Here is a 22,338-nt window from a genome sequence, read left to right on the forward strand (position 1 = left end):
AATCAGATCTATACTCCATGCATTCTGCTAGACTTATACTTTCAAAAAATGGAAGTCACAGGTACACTAGGAGCCAAGGTGCACTTGAAATGGCTACTTTCTAAAAACGTCAACTCTATCGTCGGGACACTTGTTAAATGGTTCCTTGTTGAGAATTCCCTCAAACATTCCTAGAACGTAGAGTTTCACAAGTAAAGTTCATAAAACAAGCCATATCTGCACTTTCAAAAAAATGCCAGTCATAGTGCTCCTTTGGTAGGAGTTGCAACTATAGAGGTGGATTTCCGACAAAGTAACACTGTGTCACTTTCAACTTCGAGGGACTTCTAGAGCTGATTCTTTTTCATTCAAGTTCCTTCAAACATTTCTGGAATGTGAGACTCTACGTGCATACTGAAGCCAAAATTGCATCTAAAATGGGTTCTTTCTGACGATGTTGACACTTAATTTTCTTCACCGCGAGAGACTTTAGGACCTCTTCCTTTCTTCAAGCATCACTATATCGGATCCCTATGAGCATTTTCTTCATTTAAGTTACCCAAAATATACTTCATCTTCCTCTGTTGGAAAACTTGTTCACGGACTACTCCTGCGGGGGAGTAGTCACAGAGATGCAATTCCTACTTAGTGCTAACACTAAGTCTCTCTTCATTTTTGGGCAAACTGGGACTTCCTTTGCTTTAAACTTATGCTCTTTTAACATTTCCACTCCACATTTCTTGAGCACTTAGCTTCTGGAGGGAACCTTTCTTTGAGTTTTGGCAACTCCTTGAACGAGCTTTACTTCTGATGGAGGGGTAGCCGAGCAAGTGATTTTCCGATGAGAGCACACTTAGGCATAGTGTTGATGTTTCAATGGTAATTTCAACTTTCTTCTCATCGAGGAAGGCGCTCTACAATAATTCCACCCAACCTAAGAGAACTAAGACTTTTGGCGCACTTTATTTGCATGAAGTATTGGGAGAGAAGGCGGAGCAATGAAATCCCGAAATCTCGCATAGCAAGGGCAAAGAGATAATGGATGAGAAGAAAGTCACCGAAGGGGCAACCTAGACTTGGACATTTAGAAACATTTGCAATGACTTCACTCCAAGCTAAAAGCTTAAAAGGGGAACTAAAAGTCTGGCAACATATTGGCATTTGACACAAGAAGCAAAAAAGGAGGGGAATATGATGTAGTTATCACCCTATCAACTTGGACATCTCATTAGCATCGACATTTGACACAAGAAGCATACAACTGGGGAAGATGATGATGTATTTATCACCCTTAGTGAGGCAAACAATTTCTACAAATGAATCTACGAACAACCTAGAATATAAAACATTGGCAACATTTGCCATTACATCCAATATTGCTAAACCAACGTTAGTCTACGATCTTCATGGACTACCAGGGCAACTAATGGTAAAAATAATAGCAGGCTGTAATCCTGGACGCAACTTCATTGACAATTCAGATTGTTCTATTCAGCAGAGCTAGATTCAATTTATTTTGTTCTTCCTTGACGAAAGCCTTTCTCTTTGATAATTCTTCTCTCTACCTTTCAAACTTGTCCATCTGGTCTTCCAAGTTCACTCGTGTCCTCCCTAATTTCCGACTCAATTTATCCCTTCTTATCCATTCCTTTGTACAGTCCCTTAACTTTTGGGTATCCATTCCAAGAATCTTCCTGTAATTCTACACTACTGTTATTTATCTCCCAAGTTAAGCATTCAGTGATAATATTTCTGCATAAGGGCATGATTATTATTGTTGTCATCATTTTTACTCAATATATCCAACAATATTTATCTACGTTACTGAAGTCAAATGTTTAGTTTTAAATTCCAAATCCTTAATTGAGATATCATTATATGTATTGATTGTTTGGGCACTACTAGCTAAACATGCTACATCAACTGGCAGTCAGCTTGGTATGTGTTAAGAAACATGTTTTCTTTTCAAATTAGATGAACAATTGAAGAAACATACTTCCTTTCTAAAATAGATGGGCGATTGCTAAGAAGGCAGTTCAAATTTGGTACACAAGTTATAAACTTGTTATTGCTATAAACCACGAACTTAACACAGTTCTAGAAAAGTCTACTGATAACTATGACTAACTAAGCAAAGCAAGAAAACATGATTACATGAGTCGTTCTTATCCAGTAATTGAATGCGCTGAAAGTTAAAGGAATCTAATTTACTGCATGAAAAGTTTAGGATGGCATAGTCATTCACCACAATTTATACATGCAGTCCAAAAAGACCAAGATTATTGAATAGGTTGGTATAACTGGTAATATTGGATCCACATGTTTGTTCTGACTAGATCTAATCATGAGGCTTTTTCATTATTCTAGAGTAGTCTTGCATCAAACTTGCAAATTTATTAATGAATTATAAGCTTATTTATCCATATAATGTATTACAAAATAGGCCCCCGTTTTGGAGTGCATTGACTATTGAATCACATTTTAAGTCATTAGAATAAAATTGCACACCCCTAGCTTTTGAACAGGTTACAAAATATTGTTTAACTCTTGACAGAATTCCCAAATGGCTAACTTAAAACATCTGCTAATCCTTACCAGCTACGGTCAAATATCTGGTCGTACCTTAAACATTACGAAAAGTATTTGGGAAGGAGACATTGTTTGTGTTTGAAGAAGACGGGAGTTGAGGCAATTGTGACATTCTCAGTGCAGACAGGATGACAGCCTTAGCCTCACAAGCATTCACCTCTTCGCAAATTATTCAACAGGTGCAAATAACCAGGCTGGTCTGGATTTATATACCTACACAAGTAGATCATAGCAATTCATTCTTTTTCAACAGAAAATGAAGGCTAATTCCATCAAGGTGAAAAGAGAAAAAGTACACATCATCTATTCTGTAATGACAATATTGCAAAAAGAATAATATTATTAAATCGAAACTAAGTTACTCGGTTAATTGGAAATAGCTCATATATTGGGCAAAATTGGTTCGGATCCTGGTTCAGGGTGAAGACAGCCTGGGGTCGAGAAGGACCCACAGGGTACACAGGGTGCCTATCTTAGACCTTATGTAAACCCAGACCCAACCCAAGTGAACTCAGAGACTGACTGACACTAAACATTTACTGCACTTTTGTTTTTACATTTCAAACAAATGCAACATATATGCAATACCAGATTTACCTGAAATGTTCCTCCATTCAAGTACAAGTATCTTGGAATCGACTTCCATAACTTGTGGAGCAAAAAGAATTCAGGGAGAATGGAAAGCATTATATTCTTTACAAAACAGATGTAGGAATATAGAATTATGGGACTGGAAAACCAAAAAGATACTCTTTGGTTTGTTGGTTACCCCAGTGATCCTTTATGGATTGTGAGATTTGGGGCACCAATTTGTCAGATAAAAAATGGAGACAAATAGAAAGGATCCAAAAACATTTAATCATCTGTAATCTCAAGATTAAAACCACCGTTCCTTACGAGATTTTATTGGCGGAAACGAGCACTTTTCTGTTAGAGGCTGCTGCCATAGTTCGATTATTATGTTATTTAAAGAAAACTCAAAGAATGGAAAATCAGCGATGGCCTAAATTGATCATAGAAGAAAGACTTGACAGAAGAAAAAACATGTGGATGAAACAAAATGGTAAATGGATGGAAAAGTGGAATATTAGTAGGCAAGAATGTCCAATAACAATGAGGAAATAAAAAAGTACGTGAATGAAAAGTTCGCAAGTCTAACGTGGTCAAAACAAAAAGGACGTAAAAAGGACTAATATGGTCAAAACAAAAAGGACGTAAAAAGGATTATTATATCAAAGAATTTAATCTAAAGAGGGAGCACATGGAGAAAACATACATAGGAGCAAATATCAATTGGAAAGCAAAAATGCTCATAGCTCAACTTAGAATGGGTTCCCATCACTTGAGGTGTGAAACGGGTAGGTGGACACTACCAAAGGAAGAATGGGAGGAGAGAATACGTTTATTTTGCAACATGGAAGTGGTCGAGACAGAACGACATTTTATCTTGGAATGCCCAGTGTACACTGATATCTGCTCCAGCTGCAACAATATCCTAGCAACTGGCAATTTGACTTCTATATTTGAGAAAACACAATTGGACAGTACAGAAAATTTAATTATAACCATTCATTGTAGAAGAATGGACCTAAAGAAGCAGTTTCAAAAGACTTAGGGTCCTCCCACCCTCTAGGGTGGTGTGCTTTTCTAGGTGGTCCCTTAGGCCACTTCGACAACGTTATTAAAATCATTCATTCATTCAGAACCCATTGAGTTTTAAGAGAAAATATAAATTGGGGCAACTTCATTAATTTTCCTCCTAAGGGCCCATTTGAATTCAAAACATTTTGGAGGGAAAAGGTTAATTGTGTGGAAGTTTATAATTCAACTTAAAAACTGCCAGGAAGCTTCGAGCTGAAGGATTTGTATAGTTTTCGTGGTGAATATCTCCCACCCTAGTCTGCCATAGATCTTGAAAATTTTGTGATCAAAGATGAGGGCATTGAAGATTTGACCACAAAAGGTCAAGTAACTAACATCACTGCAGCTGAGTACCCATTGCACAATTTGTCTAAATACTGGTGTAGCTGCAAGACAAATCAAGGAAGAGAAATTAATAGGAGCAACCCCCATCTAACTACTATGGACCTAAGCATTCCATTGGTGCAAGCTTATATCAATTGAATTAGAACAAGATTCAACATCATTGCCATCTCAGAGTTGTTACAAATTAATTTAGTAAAAGGCAATTTAAACTTGTTTCAAGTTAGTGGGAGCACTACTACGTAGCAAAATCCCAAGCAATTAATACGGGCTCTACTTTGTTGGCTTGTATTTTCACTTTGTTTGAATCCTGAGAATCTATTTTGAAAATTCAATGTTCATCTGTGTAGTTAGGGTCTACAATACCCATGTGCAAAGAAATCCTTATAAAAACCCTAGGTTTTTATTCATATATGTGTTTTGATTAGAAACTCTCCTTGTTTTAAATTTGTTTCACACTTTTAAAAGATCTTTGAAATTTTAAGGTGCAACCATGCAACCAAGGTAATCGCATGGTCACTGATGGTTAAACTGTTAGTAAAGCTATGGCACGACAATGGGAAATAGTCAGGTGCTCAATGTCCGCCTAGTCGCAATGGTTTATTGCTAAAAGTCATTTCAGACAGTGAAGTCGCGATGTGGTTTGTAAGCAGCTGATCGCAGAGTCACATGGTTGAAATTGAAGTTAGAAGTGAAGCTGCGACCCTGATTAAAAGCACAAGGATCTGACATGTGGAGGCATCTGAAGGAAGAACTTTATGATTAACATGAAAATTATGGTGCAACGGTGCGATTGACTTGCAATTTTGCAGCTCAAAGCTTAAACAGTTGGCACAATGGAGTGACTCAGCGACTAGCTGTGATCGCATGATTTTCTATCATTTTGCATGTGTTTGGTATATATGCAAATGCCTTCTAAAAATGTGTTTAAGACTAAAGTGGTTATTTCTAACCATTTTACATATTCAAAAGTCCATGTGTGTTACATCCCAAAATTTTGACCTAATTTTAAACTTGCTCATAACCATTGGATTTAATGGATTTGTCTTTCATTATCATATGAAGTAGGTAGTTATTTATATCCATTGTATTAACTGTTAATGAAGATGGTCGTTAAGCATTAACTGTTATATGATGTTTAGCAGTTGCTTGATTTTGAGAATTATGGTTAACAATTTAAAGTCTCTGAAATGTTTATATGAAAATTATTATGGAATTGTTACTATGGTGGAAGTATTTTCATGAGTGATTGTAGGAGAAGATGAAGGGGGGAAAGCATTGCTAAATGGGGTCATTGGAATGGGATGCTTGCTTAGTCTAGTCAACAGGATTGACAGGTATGACGTTAAACTTCTTTGGTAAGGATCTAACAACTTGAACACAAGATACATCTGTGGGACCCGTATGAGTTATTAAATAAATAATATAAGAAACATAAAATAATCTAATTAAAATATAAAACCTACCTCAAAGGATTTTAAATGATCTTTCACCATATTATTATAATATATATGTATATATGTACATATAGATATAAAAATAAAATGGCACCATTATATTATAATATAATAAAATGATATCACAACATTAATATATTTACATGAACGTATGTAAATATAAATTATAACAACAATCAAATTATAACTTTCCAACTTTTCTTCCATCCTTTTTATTTTTTTCTTCTTGATTGCAACCGATTAAACACTTGGCAAATAAATTGACAAATAATCTTTTAAGTTACGGAAGCCAAAAAGTCACACTATTTCTTTTAATTTAAAGCCGTGTGTAGAAGCGGACATCTTTTTAAATACATCTGATTGCCTTGTCCTACGATATTATTCAGTAAAAACATTTCGCCTTTTTCCATACACTTGACTATCATAATCAAGTTCAACTCCTTTTTAAACCCGACTCCTCTCTTATTATGTTATTTTATCAATGCTCAAGTTCCAACTTTATACAACCATTGAACCTCTGCCAAACACGAGATTTTCTGCAAGTGTTGTTATCCTTGTACTTGTTGTTGTATTAGTGTTTCTTGCCGACCATATAAGTTCCTATACACTGTGGTGACATCTTCAAGCAACTGGGGGGAAGTTGTTTTCAAATCGATTTGCAAACTCCAGTCCATTCCAAATTTATATTAGGTCATGTGTTAATCATTCCAAATTGTGATATTTCAATGTTTTAAATCATTTTCCATAGCAGTTAGCTAGGCTCAAGGACTTCTTTCCTTCCATGAATAAGTTATAAGCTTTGTTGAATATTCCACGTCATTGTTATTGATTATTCTTCTTAACTCTCATATCATCATAGAAAAAATCGAATAGCATCTCTTATGGAAAAGTTTTCCAAATGCAATAAAACCTGAAATGAAATATGTTGTATAGAAATCAAAATCCAATAATGTTTTCAATTAATCTCATGAACATAATCATTCAAGTCACAGTTCGTGATAAGTATTCTAAGCAGTGAAATCCTTCTATAATTTATGCATAGAACAAATTGCTCAGAAATTCCAAACACTTGGGACTCACCGGCTGTATAGCCATGTAAGGTGAAGAGGTGGAATAAATCTGCAAGAAAGTAGAAGAGAAATCATATATGAATAATAAATTAATTAAACATACGTAATAGCTCATGCTCATCCCTATAAATGTTTCCTGTTGTTAAGTGGAGTGGTGGTGATGGGATCGTTGGACCCATCAGAAATCCTTGGCCAAGGTAGTTTAAGGGCATGTTCGCCATCTAATGATCACTTGATGTCAGTGGTGTCAGTTATGCAAACATGTCCATTTCATAACTGTGCAGACATTCTAAACACTAGGATGCTTAGGTGGTTGGACTAAGAACATCCCAAGCCCAATCCCAAGGTAGAGAGGGTCTTTCTAATTCAATAGATTGTGTGGGGATAAGTATGGTCCAAGGTTGGGAGGTTAAGCCTATGTCAATGCTTCTCCTCTTACTGAAGCCGAGGCTTGCACAACCAACTAAAGACCCTCTGAATGATACTTGTATGTTTCTTTTCTTCTTTTCTTGATAAGCATTTACTTACTTGTATGTAGAAAAGATAGTTAATCGATAATTCAGTTATGTCTAGTTAATTGTTAATTTAGTTACTTTCAATTGATCATAAATACAGTTATGTTTAGTGAATCGTTAATCTAGTTACCTTCAGTTGATCATAAATACAGTTATGTTTAGTTGATAATGGATACAATTATCTTTAGTTAATCATTAAACTAGTTATTTTTAGATGATCATTGATATGGCTATGGTTAGTTTTGTTAATTGTTAAAACATTTATTGTCATATGAAAAGGGATTCAGTTATCTATCAAAAAATGTTAGAAATTCTCTATTTAAATTGTCTTTGTTTTCGATATGAAAAATCGTTTGTTACATTGTGTTTTCCTTCAAAAGGTGTGACTTGGTCTTGATGACATAGGGTGGCAATTTTTCTTGACTTTGCACATGTTTGAAATATTGGTCTGGTTCGATCCAGGATTGATCAGGGTTCAATTTTCCCTGGGTTGGTTTGAACTCGTAGTCTAGAATTCAAACCCGGCCAAATTTTGGCTGCCTATATCGAATTTGGGACGAATTTAGGCAAATTTACATGGACGGGCGACTTTCAAGTCGCTTTTTATAACAAATTTTATATTTTTTTGAGTTTCGGTTGCCCTAAAAAGTGAATGTAAGTAGATTATTTTGGCTTCTAACATCATTAGTGGTGTGCAAATAGGTGATTTTGAGAGAAAATAGGTGATTAACCAAAAGAAGTTCATGATGCTATGATTACAACTTACGTGTTTGAAGTTTATGCCTATGGTGTTTTTGTTGTTTAAATGATTAACTTAGTTTACATCATATGATTTTATGATACTCTATGCTTCTAGGCTTCATAAATATGTATACATATATAATTTTTACATGTTTTTGTACAAATGAACCCAAACAAACCCAAAACCCTTTCCAAAAATTTCATGTACCAGCGAACTAGTTTTTCGAACCAGTAACTAAGGTTTTCATTCATCAAGCCAAAAGTAGCAATTTCCAAAGGATTTGCATATATGTTAAGACGTGTTAATGAACTCTAAAAGTGCATCATTGACTAGAAGGGAAAAAGTGGCAATTTTTAATGCTATTACATGTTCTTGGCATATGCGTTTGCATTCAAAAAACATGTTTTTACTTTCAGTGCTCTTTGAGAAAGTTTTTGGGCATACTGTTGTGTATTGGTTCCCCAAAAGTGCATGTTAGTATTAACAACAAATTGCCATATGCATTTTCCCCAAAAAGACTCGTTTTTAATCCAAGTCAAGCCATTTTTGGAGGCTTTTTGAAAAGTGGCAATTTTTGAAGGAAATGTATGTGTTTTAATACATGCGTTTGATAGAAAACAGCCCATCTAGGGCACATTTTTAGTCAAAAACTTTGCATTTCTTCATGGATAATATTTTCCAATCACTTCAAGGAGCATTCTTGGGTGAGTATTTCAATCTTCAGCTTGTTATTCATCATTTGCAAGCTATTTTCTTGCCCTAGACATCTTTTTTATATGTCTTTGTTATTAAATATTCGCTTTGGACAATTCTAAAATCTGAAAATCTATTGGATTCTTTTCAGATTTGCTCAAGATTTGGACAAGGATTTGTCTTTCTCATTTTTGGTGGAGTTGAATTTTCCTTGGTTATTTTTTCTTAATGCATTTGTATTTATTTATTTGAATGTTCTTGCAAGTTATTAACATTTCCATTTTCAGATTTGCATGTTTTTCATTTTTTAAGTTGTTCCTTTCATCTTTCGTCTTCTTCTCCAAGTTGCATATGCAAGATCTCACCTTACTTGCATATGTTGCCAGGTGTAAAATCTCGTTCTTAAAAGAAAGATAAGTTCATTTTTTTCTCACATGCTAATGCAAGTTAAAACCCCACCATTACGCAATCCATGTACCTCCATGTGGTTGCCCAATGGTTGAAGAATAATTTCTCACATTCGTGCCAGAAACATAGTATTGACTTACACCTATTTAAGCATGTTGTGTTTTCATTTCGTTACACTTCACTCCTCACTTGCATATTTTAAAGTTCGCTGTTCACATATGCAATCCACTCCAAAAAAAAATGTTTTTGGCTATTTTAGCCATTCTAGGCTTGACCCATTTGTTCATTCACTCTCCACAATCATCCCATACACTTTACCTAATCATACTTTGCCCAAATCCATGTTTTTACACATCAAAAGTCAGAAAATGATCTATCTATGCTTGAACATACCTTAGTTTTTCTGGAAACTCAATAACAACATGCATAACCCCAGACATGCAAAAAAGAAAGAGGAACGTGAAACAAAAGTGATCACATGATGGAGCCTACAAGAAGATGAAAGAATGGTAACAAGCATAGAGTGTTTAAAAGCTAAAAACACTCAATGAACACTCAATGAAATAATCAAGGATGCATATTCATTTTCCATTTCGAGATGCTTCCACCAAACATGAGCACAACAATCATAGAATATCGAACATCTTGTAGCAGCATGAAGATCAATAAAGCTTGATGTAAGAGCATTTGTGTCTAGTAAGACACTTAGAATATTATTTATAATTGACATGTTACATGTGATGGAAAAACAAGATGTAATTGCATGTGATAGTATCATGTGTCGATTTGTAACATGTAATCAAGTTGCTACTACATTAGGCATGCAACTTTGAATTAAGTCAAAGTAGTTAGTCAAAGATAAGTCAAGGTGGTTGAGGTTGTTCCACTCTTTCCCCCACCTTTCTTTGTCCTATTTTTCTACATAAAAGAGAGAGCTCATTGTAAATAATCATCTTTTGGCAAGGCGAGAAAATTCTACCAATTTATTTGTGCACTCTAAGACTTGGGGCTTGGATGTAAATCTAAATTGCTATCAATAAAAGAGGAAACTTGCTTTCAAACTTTGTGTTGATTCAATGTGTTATGTGAAGACATTTTCTAGACATTGATTGTGAGTTTTGGAGCTTTGATCAAGAGCTGTTTGAATTTAATCGTGTAGACTTTGAGTTGCCTATTACATTCAAAGCCAATTTGAACTTTTGAAAACTTTGTGCTATAGGAGGACAAATTGTAACAGATAGTAGTGGCTGCAATTACTTAGAGCTAAGGACTTTGAGCTTCAATTGTAAGTGTTTTTATTAAATTTGAGATTATCTAGTAAGAGACTTTGTGCCTTACTGTTTATTTTGCTTGAATCCTTATTTGAGACAAATGCAAGAGCCTTTGGGTTCCTATTTTTGTTTCACAAAATATAAAAAGTAAATTGTTGCCCCTAGTGTTGTTCTTATGTCAATTCTAGGGTCACCGGTATTATCGTAGCAATAAGGAACTTTTTGTTAAGTTGAAAAGTTAGAGTTCTAGGGAAATCATTCCCGAAAGAGGAATTGATCAAGAGAACCATCATTTTTGTACTTTTAGTTAAGTTCCTATTGAAGCCACCTACGAAAAAAAGGGAACCTCCCCTATTGTTGAGAGGAGAGAAAAATCTCATGAAGTGTTGCCTAAAGTCACAATTTCGTAAGTCGTAGTTAGTGGCATACAAGATTTTTAGCCAACATGATGTCTGCACTCGAGCAATGGATATAGAAAGCGAAAAAGAAACCCTAAAGCAAGGAGGCATGGAAGTGGAAGCAAAAGCTCGAAAGAAAGTGGAGACAAGTCTAAAACAATCCAAGCATTAAGAAATGACATGATAAGGATGATGAAAGAAATGGCAAGGAGCAAGAAGGAGAAAATAGAAGGAAAATACTTGTGGTGCTCAGATTGTGAAAAGGAAGAAAACACAAAAACACATGCCCTATGAAGGCATTCTACGACATATATTAGGTATTGGGCCATTTGATTAAAGGTTGCCCCTATAATTTGAAGGCACAAAATGCTCAGGTATTTTATACAAAAGGAGAACAATCCACACCCCCTTCAATTCCATGAAATACAAGCATGGAAGCATCATCTAGGGGGTATCAGAATAGCAAGGGGGAAGCAAGAACAACAGTAATAATAACATTCTCAATGTGCCTAGGAGCCGAATCCAATATGACTCGAGGGGGCACCCCATGATGCAACAAATGGGGACATTTTGCTCAAGACTGCCAAAATGTTTGACAAAATGGAGGAATACTCTATAAATGGTGTTGACCAGGTAACCATGAGGATGCCAACTACCCTAGACAAAAAGGGGTGAACATGCTCGAGATAACAGGTCTAAGGAGGGAAATACTAGCCATCACAAAAATGCAAGCCAAGAAACTCATATATCTTGATGCAAGAACGCAGAAAGAGATTTGAATAAGCCAGGAGGGATATCTACGATACTATGGTGAAGGAAGGAAAAGTTAAGTACCTCTAAACTTCCATCAACTGGGTCTATACCGGAAACTAACATCATACAACAAATACTAGAAGCAACATTCTAGCAAAGATTGTTGATCTATTGGAAACATTACCAAAGTTGTGAATGGCAATAACACGAGGAAGTACCAAGGAAGAACACCCCAAAGAAGATGGAAAGGAGGAAGCAAAAGTAAGAACACACACTTTATTCACCAAAGTGATCGGGACAACACCCGTTGCAGTAGAAATGGAGATAATGGGGTGCAAGTTGACAAATGCTATCATGGACGAAGGCTCCAGCATTAGTGTCCTCCCTGAGAAAACCTAGAAGGCTATGGGGAAACCAACTCTTTGGCTATCCACATTTCAACTGGTGGGAGCATATCAGCATGAGATCAAGCCTATAGGGATGCTAATAGGACAAAAAGTAATGATTGGCACACAACAATTCTTCCTAGATTTCATGGTGATTACTTTGGAAAATAAGGGATATGATGTATTATTGGGGAGAGGATGGTTATTCACAGCAAAGGCAAACCATAACTCGAAGAAAAATACCCTTTCCATCGAAGTAGACTATTGGAAGTACACAATTGACTTAAGGAGCTAGTTTGTAAGTTAGGAACTTGAATCTGATTTGGAGGTGGAGGGTGAAGGTGACGAAGGAGTTCAACCAGATGAAAAGGGCATATTATGCTTGGGAAATTGCTCAAAAGATGAAATAAGTTTTCTTAATGGGATGTTCCACATGAAATTGGGGGATTACGAAGTGTTTCAACCAAAATGCAATATGTTGAAAATCTCAGAGAGAGAATCCCAGAAAGGAAATGCAGGATGCCATAAGGAGCACAAGAAAAGATTAGCTGAAGTTGAAACAAATGAAGGCATAATGTAGTGCCTACCCTCGTTCACATCTTTTTTGGACATTGTTGTTGTTATTATCAGACTATGATGGACTAGTTTTATGTTGATGGATTAATGGTATTGCTTTGAGACTATCAGACATTATGTTATGGATTCTGAGGTTATGTGATGAGATCATTTAGACTTTACATTTCATGTATACATGATGATCATTATATTGTTTCCAGCTATGGTTGATGATTAGTTGATGGTTATTATCTCATGTGTTTTATTATGGATACTTAATCCATACTTGATTGTGTATGGTGTGTGTGTTTTCTTATTGTATGGTGTTTCTGATGTGGTTAAGGAAGGGAGTCGTAGTCACCTACATAGTTGGGATCTACACGATGCACCACTTCCTGCCATTGTCTGTTTAGCTTAGTATTATATATATTGTATGTACATGCATAGTTTTTCTGCAGGTTGCAGGTAGTATTGACTTTCCTGAATTGTCAGGATGAGCGTACCCTGTTATACTATCTCAATGATAAGAGAAGGGAGATAAATTCTCAAGTCTAAATCCCAGACCCTTAAGCCAATTGTCCTAGTGAGGTAGGACAAGTATCTAGATATTTTACCCACCGAATGTGTCAGATGACATAATTCGTGATTTTTAACCCTTTAGACTGATTTTGAGTGATTTGCTCTATGATGGGTTTTCATATTTTATTTTGGAGATCTATGGTGAATTTTCTATTAATTAAGTCTTAATAAATAGATTTAATTAATAAATTAATTATTTGAGAAAATTAATATAAAATATCATGTTATTTGATATTTTGATTATAATTAATTAAATGAGAATTAATTGAGAAAAAAGAATTAAATAAAAGAAAATTAGAAATTAAAATTAATAATAATAATAAAATAATAATAATAAGTAATATATAAATAATAATAATAAAAGATATAAAAATTAAAATGAAAGTTATAAAGATTAAAATAGAAGTTATAAATATTTAAATAGAAATTATATAAAAGTGAATTGGAGTTATAAGCTTGCATGGAAATTAACGCACTTTTCTATTTCTCATGTGTCAACAACACGGGGGTTAGTGCATCAATTAAGCAAATGGTGTCTACAACCCTATGGCTCATCTTGAAGGTTGGAAAAGACCCATGCTTAGTTGGTGACACCTTCCAGTTGTTTCTAGAAGCATTCTAGATGTTTCCTGAAAGCTCTTTATATTCAGGCATTCATAGAGGCTTGGATATAGCAGTTGGAGTGCAAATTGGAGCATTGGAGGACTCAAGAACTCTGAAGAAGGGAGGAGCTTGTTCTGCGGGTTTCTGAGGAAGAGCGAATTAGCATCAGAATCTGAGTAGATTCTTGTGATTTTACTTATGCTATTTCCGCATCATGCATTCCCTGTCTTCTTCGTGTCTTCTTTGTGTCTTCCATATGTCTTCTAAAGAATTTCATAATTTATTGTGCATTCTCAATATGGGAAAATTAATTTATTTATTTGAGAATTGTTATATGCATGGATCTAAAAGAACACGGGGCTAGGGTTGAGATTCATAGTCAAACCCATTAGATTAATTATTGGAAATTTTGGGAGATCAAAAGTTTATGGAGGAATTCTGAAAATTGAAGTTGTATTGTTATATTGTCAATTTGCTTATACTTACATATATATATATATATATATATATATATATATATATATATATATATATATATATATATATATATATTGTTATATTATTAATTCTGCATATATTTGTATATATACATACATACATATATATATATACCTTTATATATATACATATATATGTATATATAATATATATTTGTTAAAAATGGATAACTTACCCGTGGGCGAAAACATTTTAATAAACATTTTAAAACCAAATCGCAAATGGAAATCGCGTTAGCAATTTCAAAAAAATAATAAACATTTTATAAACATTGAGTCGAGGGGGGAACGAGACCCGCACCCCCCACTGCGGTCGCAGTGTACCCCGTCGCAAGTACTGCGACGACAGTGGTACGCAGTACCACTGACGTCGTAGGCCCTGCGACCGCAAGGTCCTGCGTACCGGCAGTCATATCATATAATGTGTCTTTTTTTTAAAAAAACGTTTGCCATATTCAATTTTGGCATTAATTGAATTTGATTAATTCGATTTTGTTAAATGATAAAATAATTTATATATTCATATATGTATTTATATGTATATATATTTTAATAAATAGATATATATATAAGTATGTATATAATATGTAAATACGATTATATGTTTTATAATTGTAAATTGATAATTGATTTATATCAAGGCTCATGATTAAAATTAATTGTTCTATTAAGTATATTAAATATTGAATTGGTGGGGACGTTTGGATTAAAATTATAAATAAAAAATGGATTTGTATTCATGTATAAATTTTCCTTCAAATTCTTTCTCTAAACTTGGAAACGTAAACCGAGACTTTTGCATTTAAATTCAAATTGTAAAACCAAAACATGTGTTTACATTGTGTATTCTTTATGCTATTGTTTTGGGTTTTGGGTTGACTAGTGTTGACCAGTATAGGACATCTACTAGAAGCTTAGGAGTTATGTGATTGTGATGTCATGATGATGTTTTAATTTCGATCTTTATAAACCCAACCATGGTTATGTGATGGAATGCTCTATGTATTGGTTGTAATTACTGATTGTTATAAGTTGAGATTCTTATGTATGAGACACTTGACTTAACCATTATTTTTGGTCATCGATCAATTAACCTTGGTTATTTTCTAGTCGCCATGATGGGACTATGATGTGGATTTATTCTTGATGATGTCATGTTGTGACATGTTTGACTCAACCATTTTTGGAGTCTTCAATCAGTATGATTGAGATATATATTTTGGTTATTGAGAACCATTGGATACTTTGATTATCAATGATACTTCAATTGCCAATAGAGAGCTGTTGTGTTCATGATTTTCTATGGATGTTTGCTCATGGAGATTTGATGCTTTTATGTATATTTGATGATTTTATTATGGATTATCTTTTTTGATTTTGAGATTTATGGTTCCATGAGCATTAGGGTAGGATATCTGCATGTAGTGACGGGAAGTGGCTTGCAATGGGGGCCGGGGCCCTAAAAGGCTGTCAAGGTAACTCATTGTAAGTTGGATTAATAAGTGATAACATTCACACCTAATACTAACTGAATGAACCTAAAAAGATAAGAGTTTTGTTCTTGCCCATGCCTTGACTGCTTGTACAGGCTAGGATGGGAGTAGTGAGATGCATGGTTGCGACCTTGCATTCCATAGTATGTCTCGTCAGTATGAGAGGATACTAGTGGCTGCATGAAATCAGTATGGACCCATGGAGTTTAGCTAACTGCCAGGGTAACTTGTACGTGATAATTGCGATGACACTTTCCCGCTTGCATAGTAGGTTCCTACATGTCATTGTGTGCCTCTGGAGATTAGATGTCAGATTTTGTGTTTGGAACCTTTGAGTTAGTATACTTTTAGGATTCCTGGACTTATAGAGATTTGTGCTATGTGATTTTGTTAGCTGTTTGGGACTTGAGATTATTTCCTTAGCACGGTGGGAGTGGACCACTTAGGTACCACACATTCGGGTGGTAGTGTATTTTTCCACTCTTATCATTTTGAGATTTATTGAGACATCGTGGCTGTTGCATCCTTCATGATGGTGGATATGTATCCTTTTCATTGATGATTAGCATATGTTAGACGATGTTATCTTATGCTTATATTTGCATGTTAGATTACTTTCTACATATGATGTTGTTAGGAGTGACATTCTTACTATGTTTATACCGATGATCTCTTCGGTGATTTGGAATGTTACGCACGGAGGTATGGCTAGGATCCACGATGGTCTAATGATGCTATTAACGGTTGGGAGGAACCGTGCACTTAGTTTATTATGTTTGATCTTTATGATGGATGTATATGACTTCTATGATGATGTATCATGTGTATCATGTGATTATCTTTACTTTGATGTATCAAGGATTAGAATGGAATGATGTACCTTATTCTATGTATGTATATTCTTTTGAGCTTGTCATACCCTATGACATGTACAGTGGATGATTGAGTATTTGAAATGTAATATATAAACATTGAACTTATCATTATTATTTCAGGTGGATGTTGTACTAGATGGATTCATGTATGATAGATGTTTCTAGATGTAATCCAACGTTAAGGGATCTTAAAGAATGTAATTTGTTATGTATGTTATGTTTACTTTCAGATGGACATTGCTATTGCTTTCATTATTGTGCATTAGTTATACATGGTGTTTACTTTCATGTAAAAAAAAAAATGCTACTAAACTTAGTGAAATTCTAAGTTAATTCTTTAGATCCCTTGGCGGGGCCTTACACATAAAATATCTAATAATCTCATAAAAGATGTAGTGAAGTCCAAACTCGAAGGTTATAGGGAAAGAAATAAAGATGTGCAAGCTATAGTTGAACCCAAAGATTAAGGAGCAAGAGGAAAAAGACAAAAAGAGAGGGAGGGAGCATAGCTGCAAGCACCAAACCAACAACAAAGACAACTCCGTACAAAGGAGTTTGTTATACAAAGGCATAAGGACTAAATCCATATGACGTACAAAGGCAAGTAGGAAGACAAAGATTGCATGACATACAAATTCAGAGGAGAATTTATGTCCGTACAATTTTCATATGCGGAGGAAGGACGAACTTTGCAATACGCGGAAAGATTATTTCCATCTGGCACAAACTGGGAAAAATTCGTATGCAATATTTAAACTAGTAGGTTATATCAAAGGCCTTGAATTCAGAAAGGGCGTAAAAGGTCAAGACATTGTAGATAATGGTGTGCAATTTGTATGAGATTTTGTGGACCCTATCATGAGTATGTTCTACTTTGCTCAAGTGTACTATAGTGTAATGTCCCCCTCCCAAATTGCCTCACACTATGAATCAATAAAAATCTTCAGTGACGCAATCTCTCTCTAGTGTATATACGACTGCACTCCACACAGGCTATTACACTTTTCTTTGAACTATTGTGATCCTTGAAATCAAATCTTTTGAAAACTGATTATATTTTTCTCATGAATCATCTTACGTCATAGCTCCCATATGAATAAAATATTTGATACACTTCTACAGGTGTTTCTATATTCAAATCCTTTATAGTTTCTCTCACAAGTCTGATGTAGAGTTTGCCTTCAACTTCTGTTTGTAATTTTCTACAAGTTCTACCCAGAGGTCTTTATCTAATCTTGTGGATATATTTGTAATATACCCTTTTTCCTTTAATAATTAAATGAATCTCTTATTTCTAATATGTTTTGATGCCTAATGCCTGGCTGAATAGCCTCGATGAATGATCTTGATCAGCTTGCGGATTGGATGTATGGAATCTCTTTAGTGATATGAATCACGTTCATCTTTGCATTTACAAATTGTAGTCTTCATAAAGTTCTATATATCGATGCTGCGAGTGTTTTGGTTGGATCAGAATTACTAACTGTGCATCATATATTTTTGTAGCCTCAATGTATGACAGTCGTATGTCTCTGCTCGAGACTTTGTTGCTTCATGCTTTTAATAATATGAATCTGTTGTATCATATGAGTTTTGGTGAATGTGTTTGCTGCGTCTATATGAACATGTGTACAGTATGAAATCTCTCATGTATTTAATAAAACATTAGTCCCTTTTCAATTCTGTTCACTTCGTTAATTTCTATTATCTGCTTGATGTTGTAATGACTTGGGCTGACATGCTTCTCAGACTGCTCCGTCCAGTTCATGATTGGCACTAAGTCTTTAATATGAATCTCACGTTGAAAACCTCGCACAGTACTGAAAAGTATTTTGATTGTCTTCCTCTTTAATATGAATCTCCCGTTGAAAACCTCGCACACTACTGAAAAGTATTTTGATTGTCTTCCTCCCTACATTTTCTTCTTCCATATATCTTCTGCTAGTGCTTAATCATTTTATATTTCTCTGTCAATGAATTCTGTTAATGTTGTTGACTGTGATATAAGGTTTTCTCAAACTTAGTATCAATGTCACTGGGTTTTACAGTTGTTCAATTCTAGGTATCTTCCATGGATTTGGATGCTCTTCCGTATTTTAATACTATGCAATGGTTGGATACTGACTGGTATTTTCTTTTCCAACCCTCTACTATTCTTTCCCATCTATCTGCACCGTTCACTCTACAGGTCTGCCATTATTTTTCTTGTTTCCTTCCTAAGCTATGGTAATGGTTGTCCATTCTTAGAACCTCTAAATAGCCGGAAATGCTTAATAATTATGTAGTCACCATAAATCCCTCTCTCCTGCCAGGTATGCTCAAGAAGATCCCAAAATGAGACCTCCAAGATTTCTTTTGGTTTGTTATATTCTACCCTTCGCAGCCTGGTCTTCCACATAATCATTGTCTTCTATTTTCTTTATTCTCCACCTGTACTTCGTTATTCCCGTCTCCTGTGAGCAACTCATGATGAATATAATCCAAGCATTTATATGTTTAATCCCTTCTGATACGTAAGCCTTGATACCTGTGCACTGTAACTCATATGGGACTGCCCTTATAAGTATCGCTTGTATGAATTTCTTCCCCATTATTCGATCTTTAGATATGGAATCCGCTGGCTGTAAATTTATGGTTGCACAGACTCTTCCTCTCAATCGTTACCTTATTAGAGAACACAATCTTTGCCAGTATCTAGGAAATTCGCTGCCTTGCAGAGCAGCTCATTGGTCTCCCTTTATCCTAAAATGATTCACAAGGCCTTTGCTATATAGGTGATTGTTGGGGCTAAAAGGCACATCTCCCTGAAGGGCCGACCTGGGCAGTTTAGATGACAAAAAATGAAATGTTTTGGGCTTCCTCCTTGCTGGCCGACCTGACCATGCTCAATTATTATTTTATTATTATAATAGAGCTTTTTTTCATTATTTTGTTTTTACTTGTTTCCAATAATACTAACTAATGTTTAGTGCATTAAATATTTTATCATGTTCATTAATTATTTTTATTTCATACTCTATTGATATATTACATTCATTTCTTATCTAAATAATTTTGTTAAAGGCAAAAGCCTACACCGCAATGGTAACTTACGAGCCTCTCATATAGAAGGTCTTGGGTTCGAATCTACCTTCGATTAATATATAATAATATAATAATAATTAATTCAAATTAATAATAATAATTAGGTATCCGATATGGGCCCATGCATGCCCAAAACCTTTTCGGCTAAGAGCCAAGGACTGAGGAGCATCCACGCTACCAAATTCACCCGGGGCACGATCCCGGCCTCATCCCTTTTTGATGTCTTTGGACGTTGCACTCAACGAGACTTGATCCCTGGTGGGCTCTTTGTGAGCCATTCAACTTTACTTGTAGACCAAGGGCCCTTTGACTATTATTAATATTTTCATTTAGCAAGCTATTTATTTATTATTAATTATTTTTAATTATTACCATTTTATTATTCTATAATTTATTATGGTATTTATTATGACAACATTGTTATTATAATATTATTTGTTAAACTTAACCTCAAGAGTAGGGACATGACATATAGCCAGGAAGTACTTTCTATGCTAGATAAAATAGCACCATGTACAGACGAAGAAGTTGCTAGTGGGTACTACAAAGCTTTTGCAAGACTTCCAAGATGACGACATTCACAAAAATGTAAAGACAAGATTTGGCTTATTTGATTGAGAGCAAAACTTAGTCTAATTGCAATAAAGGACCAATGTGGCATATGAACTATCACATGGTGGTACCTCTATGGTCAACCATTTAGGCATCTACAACCTCTTGCAATCAAAATCCTCTCACAACTAAGTATATAATTTTTAAAAAAAATTTACCACTTGTACTCACAATTCTTTAAATTACTTTCCATTTTTTTCTATTACTTTAATTTTGTGAACATTGTCCAGGTTGCAAGTTCTTTTGCTGCTGAACAGAATCAGGGTACACACTCTTCTATCTACTTAGTGAAGCGTAACAAATTGGACTTGAAAAAAAGCTGAAGGCTTGGTTTACATTTATACCAACTCGTATCTTTTGGAGCATAAGGAGGATCACTACAAAGAAGGGGCAGCCAAAATTTGGGATGTAAAACCTAAGTATGCAAACTTGGATGCAACGATTCAAGATCTTAGAACATTCATGGATGATAAGATCTAGCACAAGTGGAATCGTTTTCAGTTCAAGTGATCTTGAACTTGCAACAATTGGAGATGATGAGGATATTTTTGTGAACTCGTATGATTTTGATTTAAATTGATGACATTGAATCATGAACTATATTTTGATTTTGTAATTGTGATGATTTTCTGATTTGCATTGGAATTGTGAACATAGGTGTTCCTGTTATATTATTAAAAGAGTAGTTTATCCAATTGTTCAGTTGATTTTAAAGTTGGGGTATGTGTGTTGCTCGTTTATGTTATTAATTTTCCTTTAGCTAGAAGTTTAGATGCCTTTTAATATAATTCCTTAAAATAATAGTAAAAAAATTGTATGCCTTTTACTTGGTTGTTGAGTTGCCCTCTCGGGTTCCTGGAGCATTACACTTACAGATTATAGATTTCACCTACTAATATTTTGTATGCAAAGTATTATCACAAGGACAAGATTAAGGGAGTCAGTCAAAATCTCGGACGAGTGGACAAATTAAATTATTTGTGACATTATATTTGACAATTTGAAATTATTGTTTAACAATTCAGTTAGCTATTATTCCAGCTCTTTGAATATTTGTTTCGAATTTGTCTTAGTTTACAAAATAAACATCTTAGATAGTTAGTGTTCTAAAAATTTTGATTTTATAGATTTAAATTGGTTTATCTATTTGATATTGTTAAGATACAATACTTCATTATGGTAATATCAAGTTATAAATTAGAGTTTTAGGAGATTTTGAAAACCATGGACCAATCAATGTATTATATGGTGTCGTTAAAATATTAATTAAATTATTAAATAACGTATGTTATTAGAGGTGTCTAGCTAGATAAATTGGTATTACCCATATTTTATTATTATTCTATGTTGAGTTCCTATTAAATTTTAAGAGAGTAGTTTATCCAATTGTTCAGTTGATTTTATAATTGGGGTATGTGTGTTGCACATTTTTGTTATTAATTTTCCTTAGCTAGAAGTTTAGATGCCTTTTAATAATAATTCTGTAAAATAATAGTAAAAAAATGGTATGCCTTTTACTTGGTTGTTGAGTTGTCCTCTTAGGTTCCCTGATGAGGCATTGCACTTATAGATTATAGATTCACCTGCTAATATTTTGTATGCAAAGTATTATCACAAGGACATGATTAAGGGAGTCAATCAAAATCTCGGACAAGTGGACATTATGTTTAATACAGTTTTTTGTATTTTATTTTTTTATTGGAAAGTCTTGGGTGACGTTATTGACCACCCATAACAATGGTACAAGTATAATTCAACCACATTCTTGACCTTTTAAAAATAGGCCACACTCAAAT

General features: G+C 34.5%; 1 protein-coding gene across 1 annotated transcript in view; it reads right to left on the reverse strand.

Annotated features, from left to right (window-relative positions):
• Positions 1-2,353: 2,353 nt before the first annotated feature.
• LOC149576263 (nudix hydrolase 20, chloroplastic-like) overlaps positions 2,354-22,338 on the reverse strand; it is a 105,195-nt gene continuing 85,210 nt past the window's right edge. The window contains exon 4 of the mRNA XM_089813888.1: positions 2,354-2,781. Coding sequence (XP_089670014.1) covers positions 2,712-2,781 — 70 coding nt within the window. The 3' untranslated portion in view covers positions 2,354-2,711. The remainder of the gene's footprint in view (positions 2,782-22,338) is intronic.

This window comes from Cupressus sempervirens, chromosome 1 (genome assembly GCF_028749045.1).
Source record: "Cupressus sempervirens isolate cs-2001-9-10 chromosome 1, ASM2874904v1, whole genome shotgun sequence".
NCBI lineage: Eukaryota > Viridiplantae > Streptophyta > Pinopsida > Cupressales > Cupressaceae > Cupressus > Cupressus sempervirens.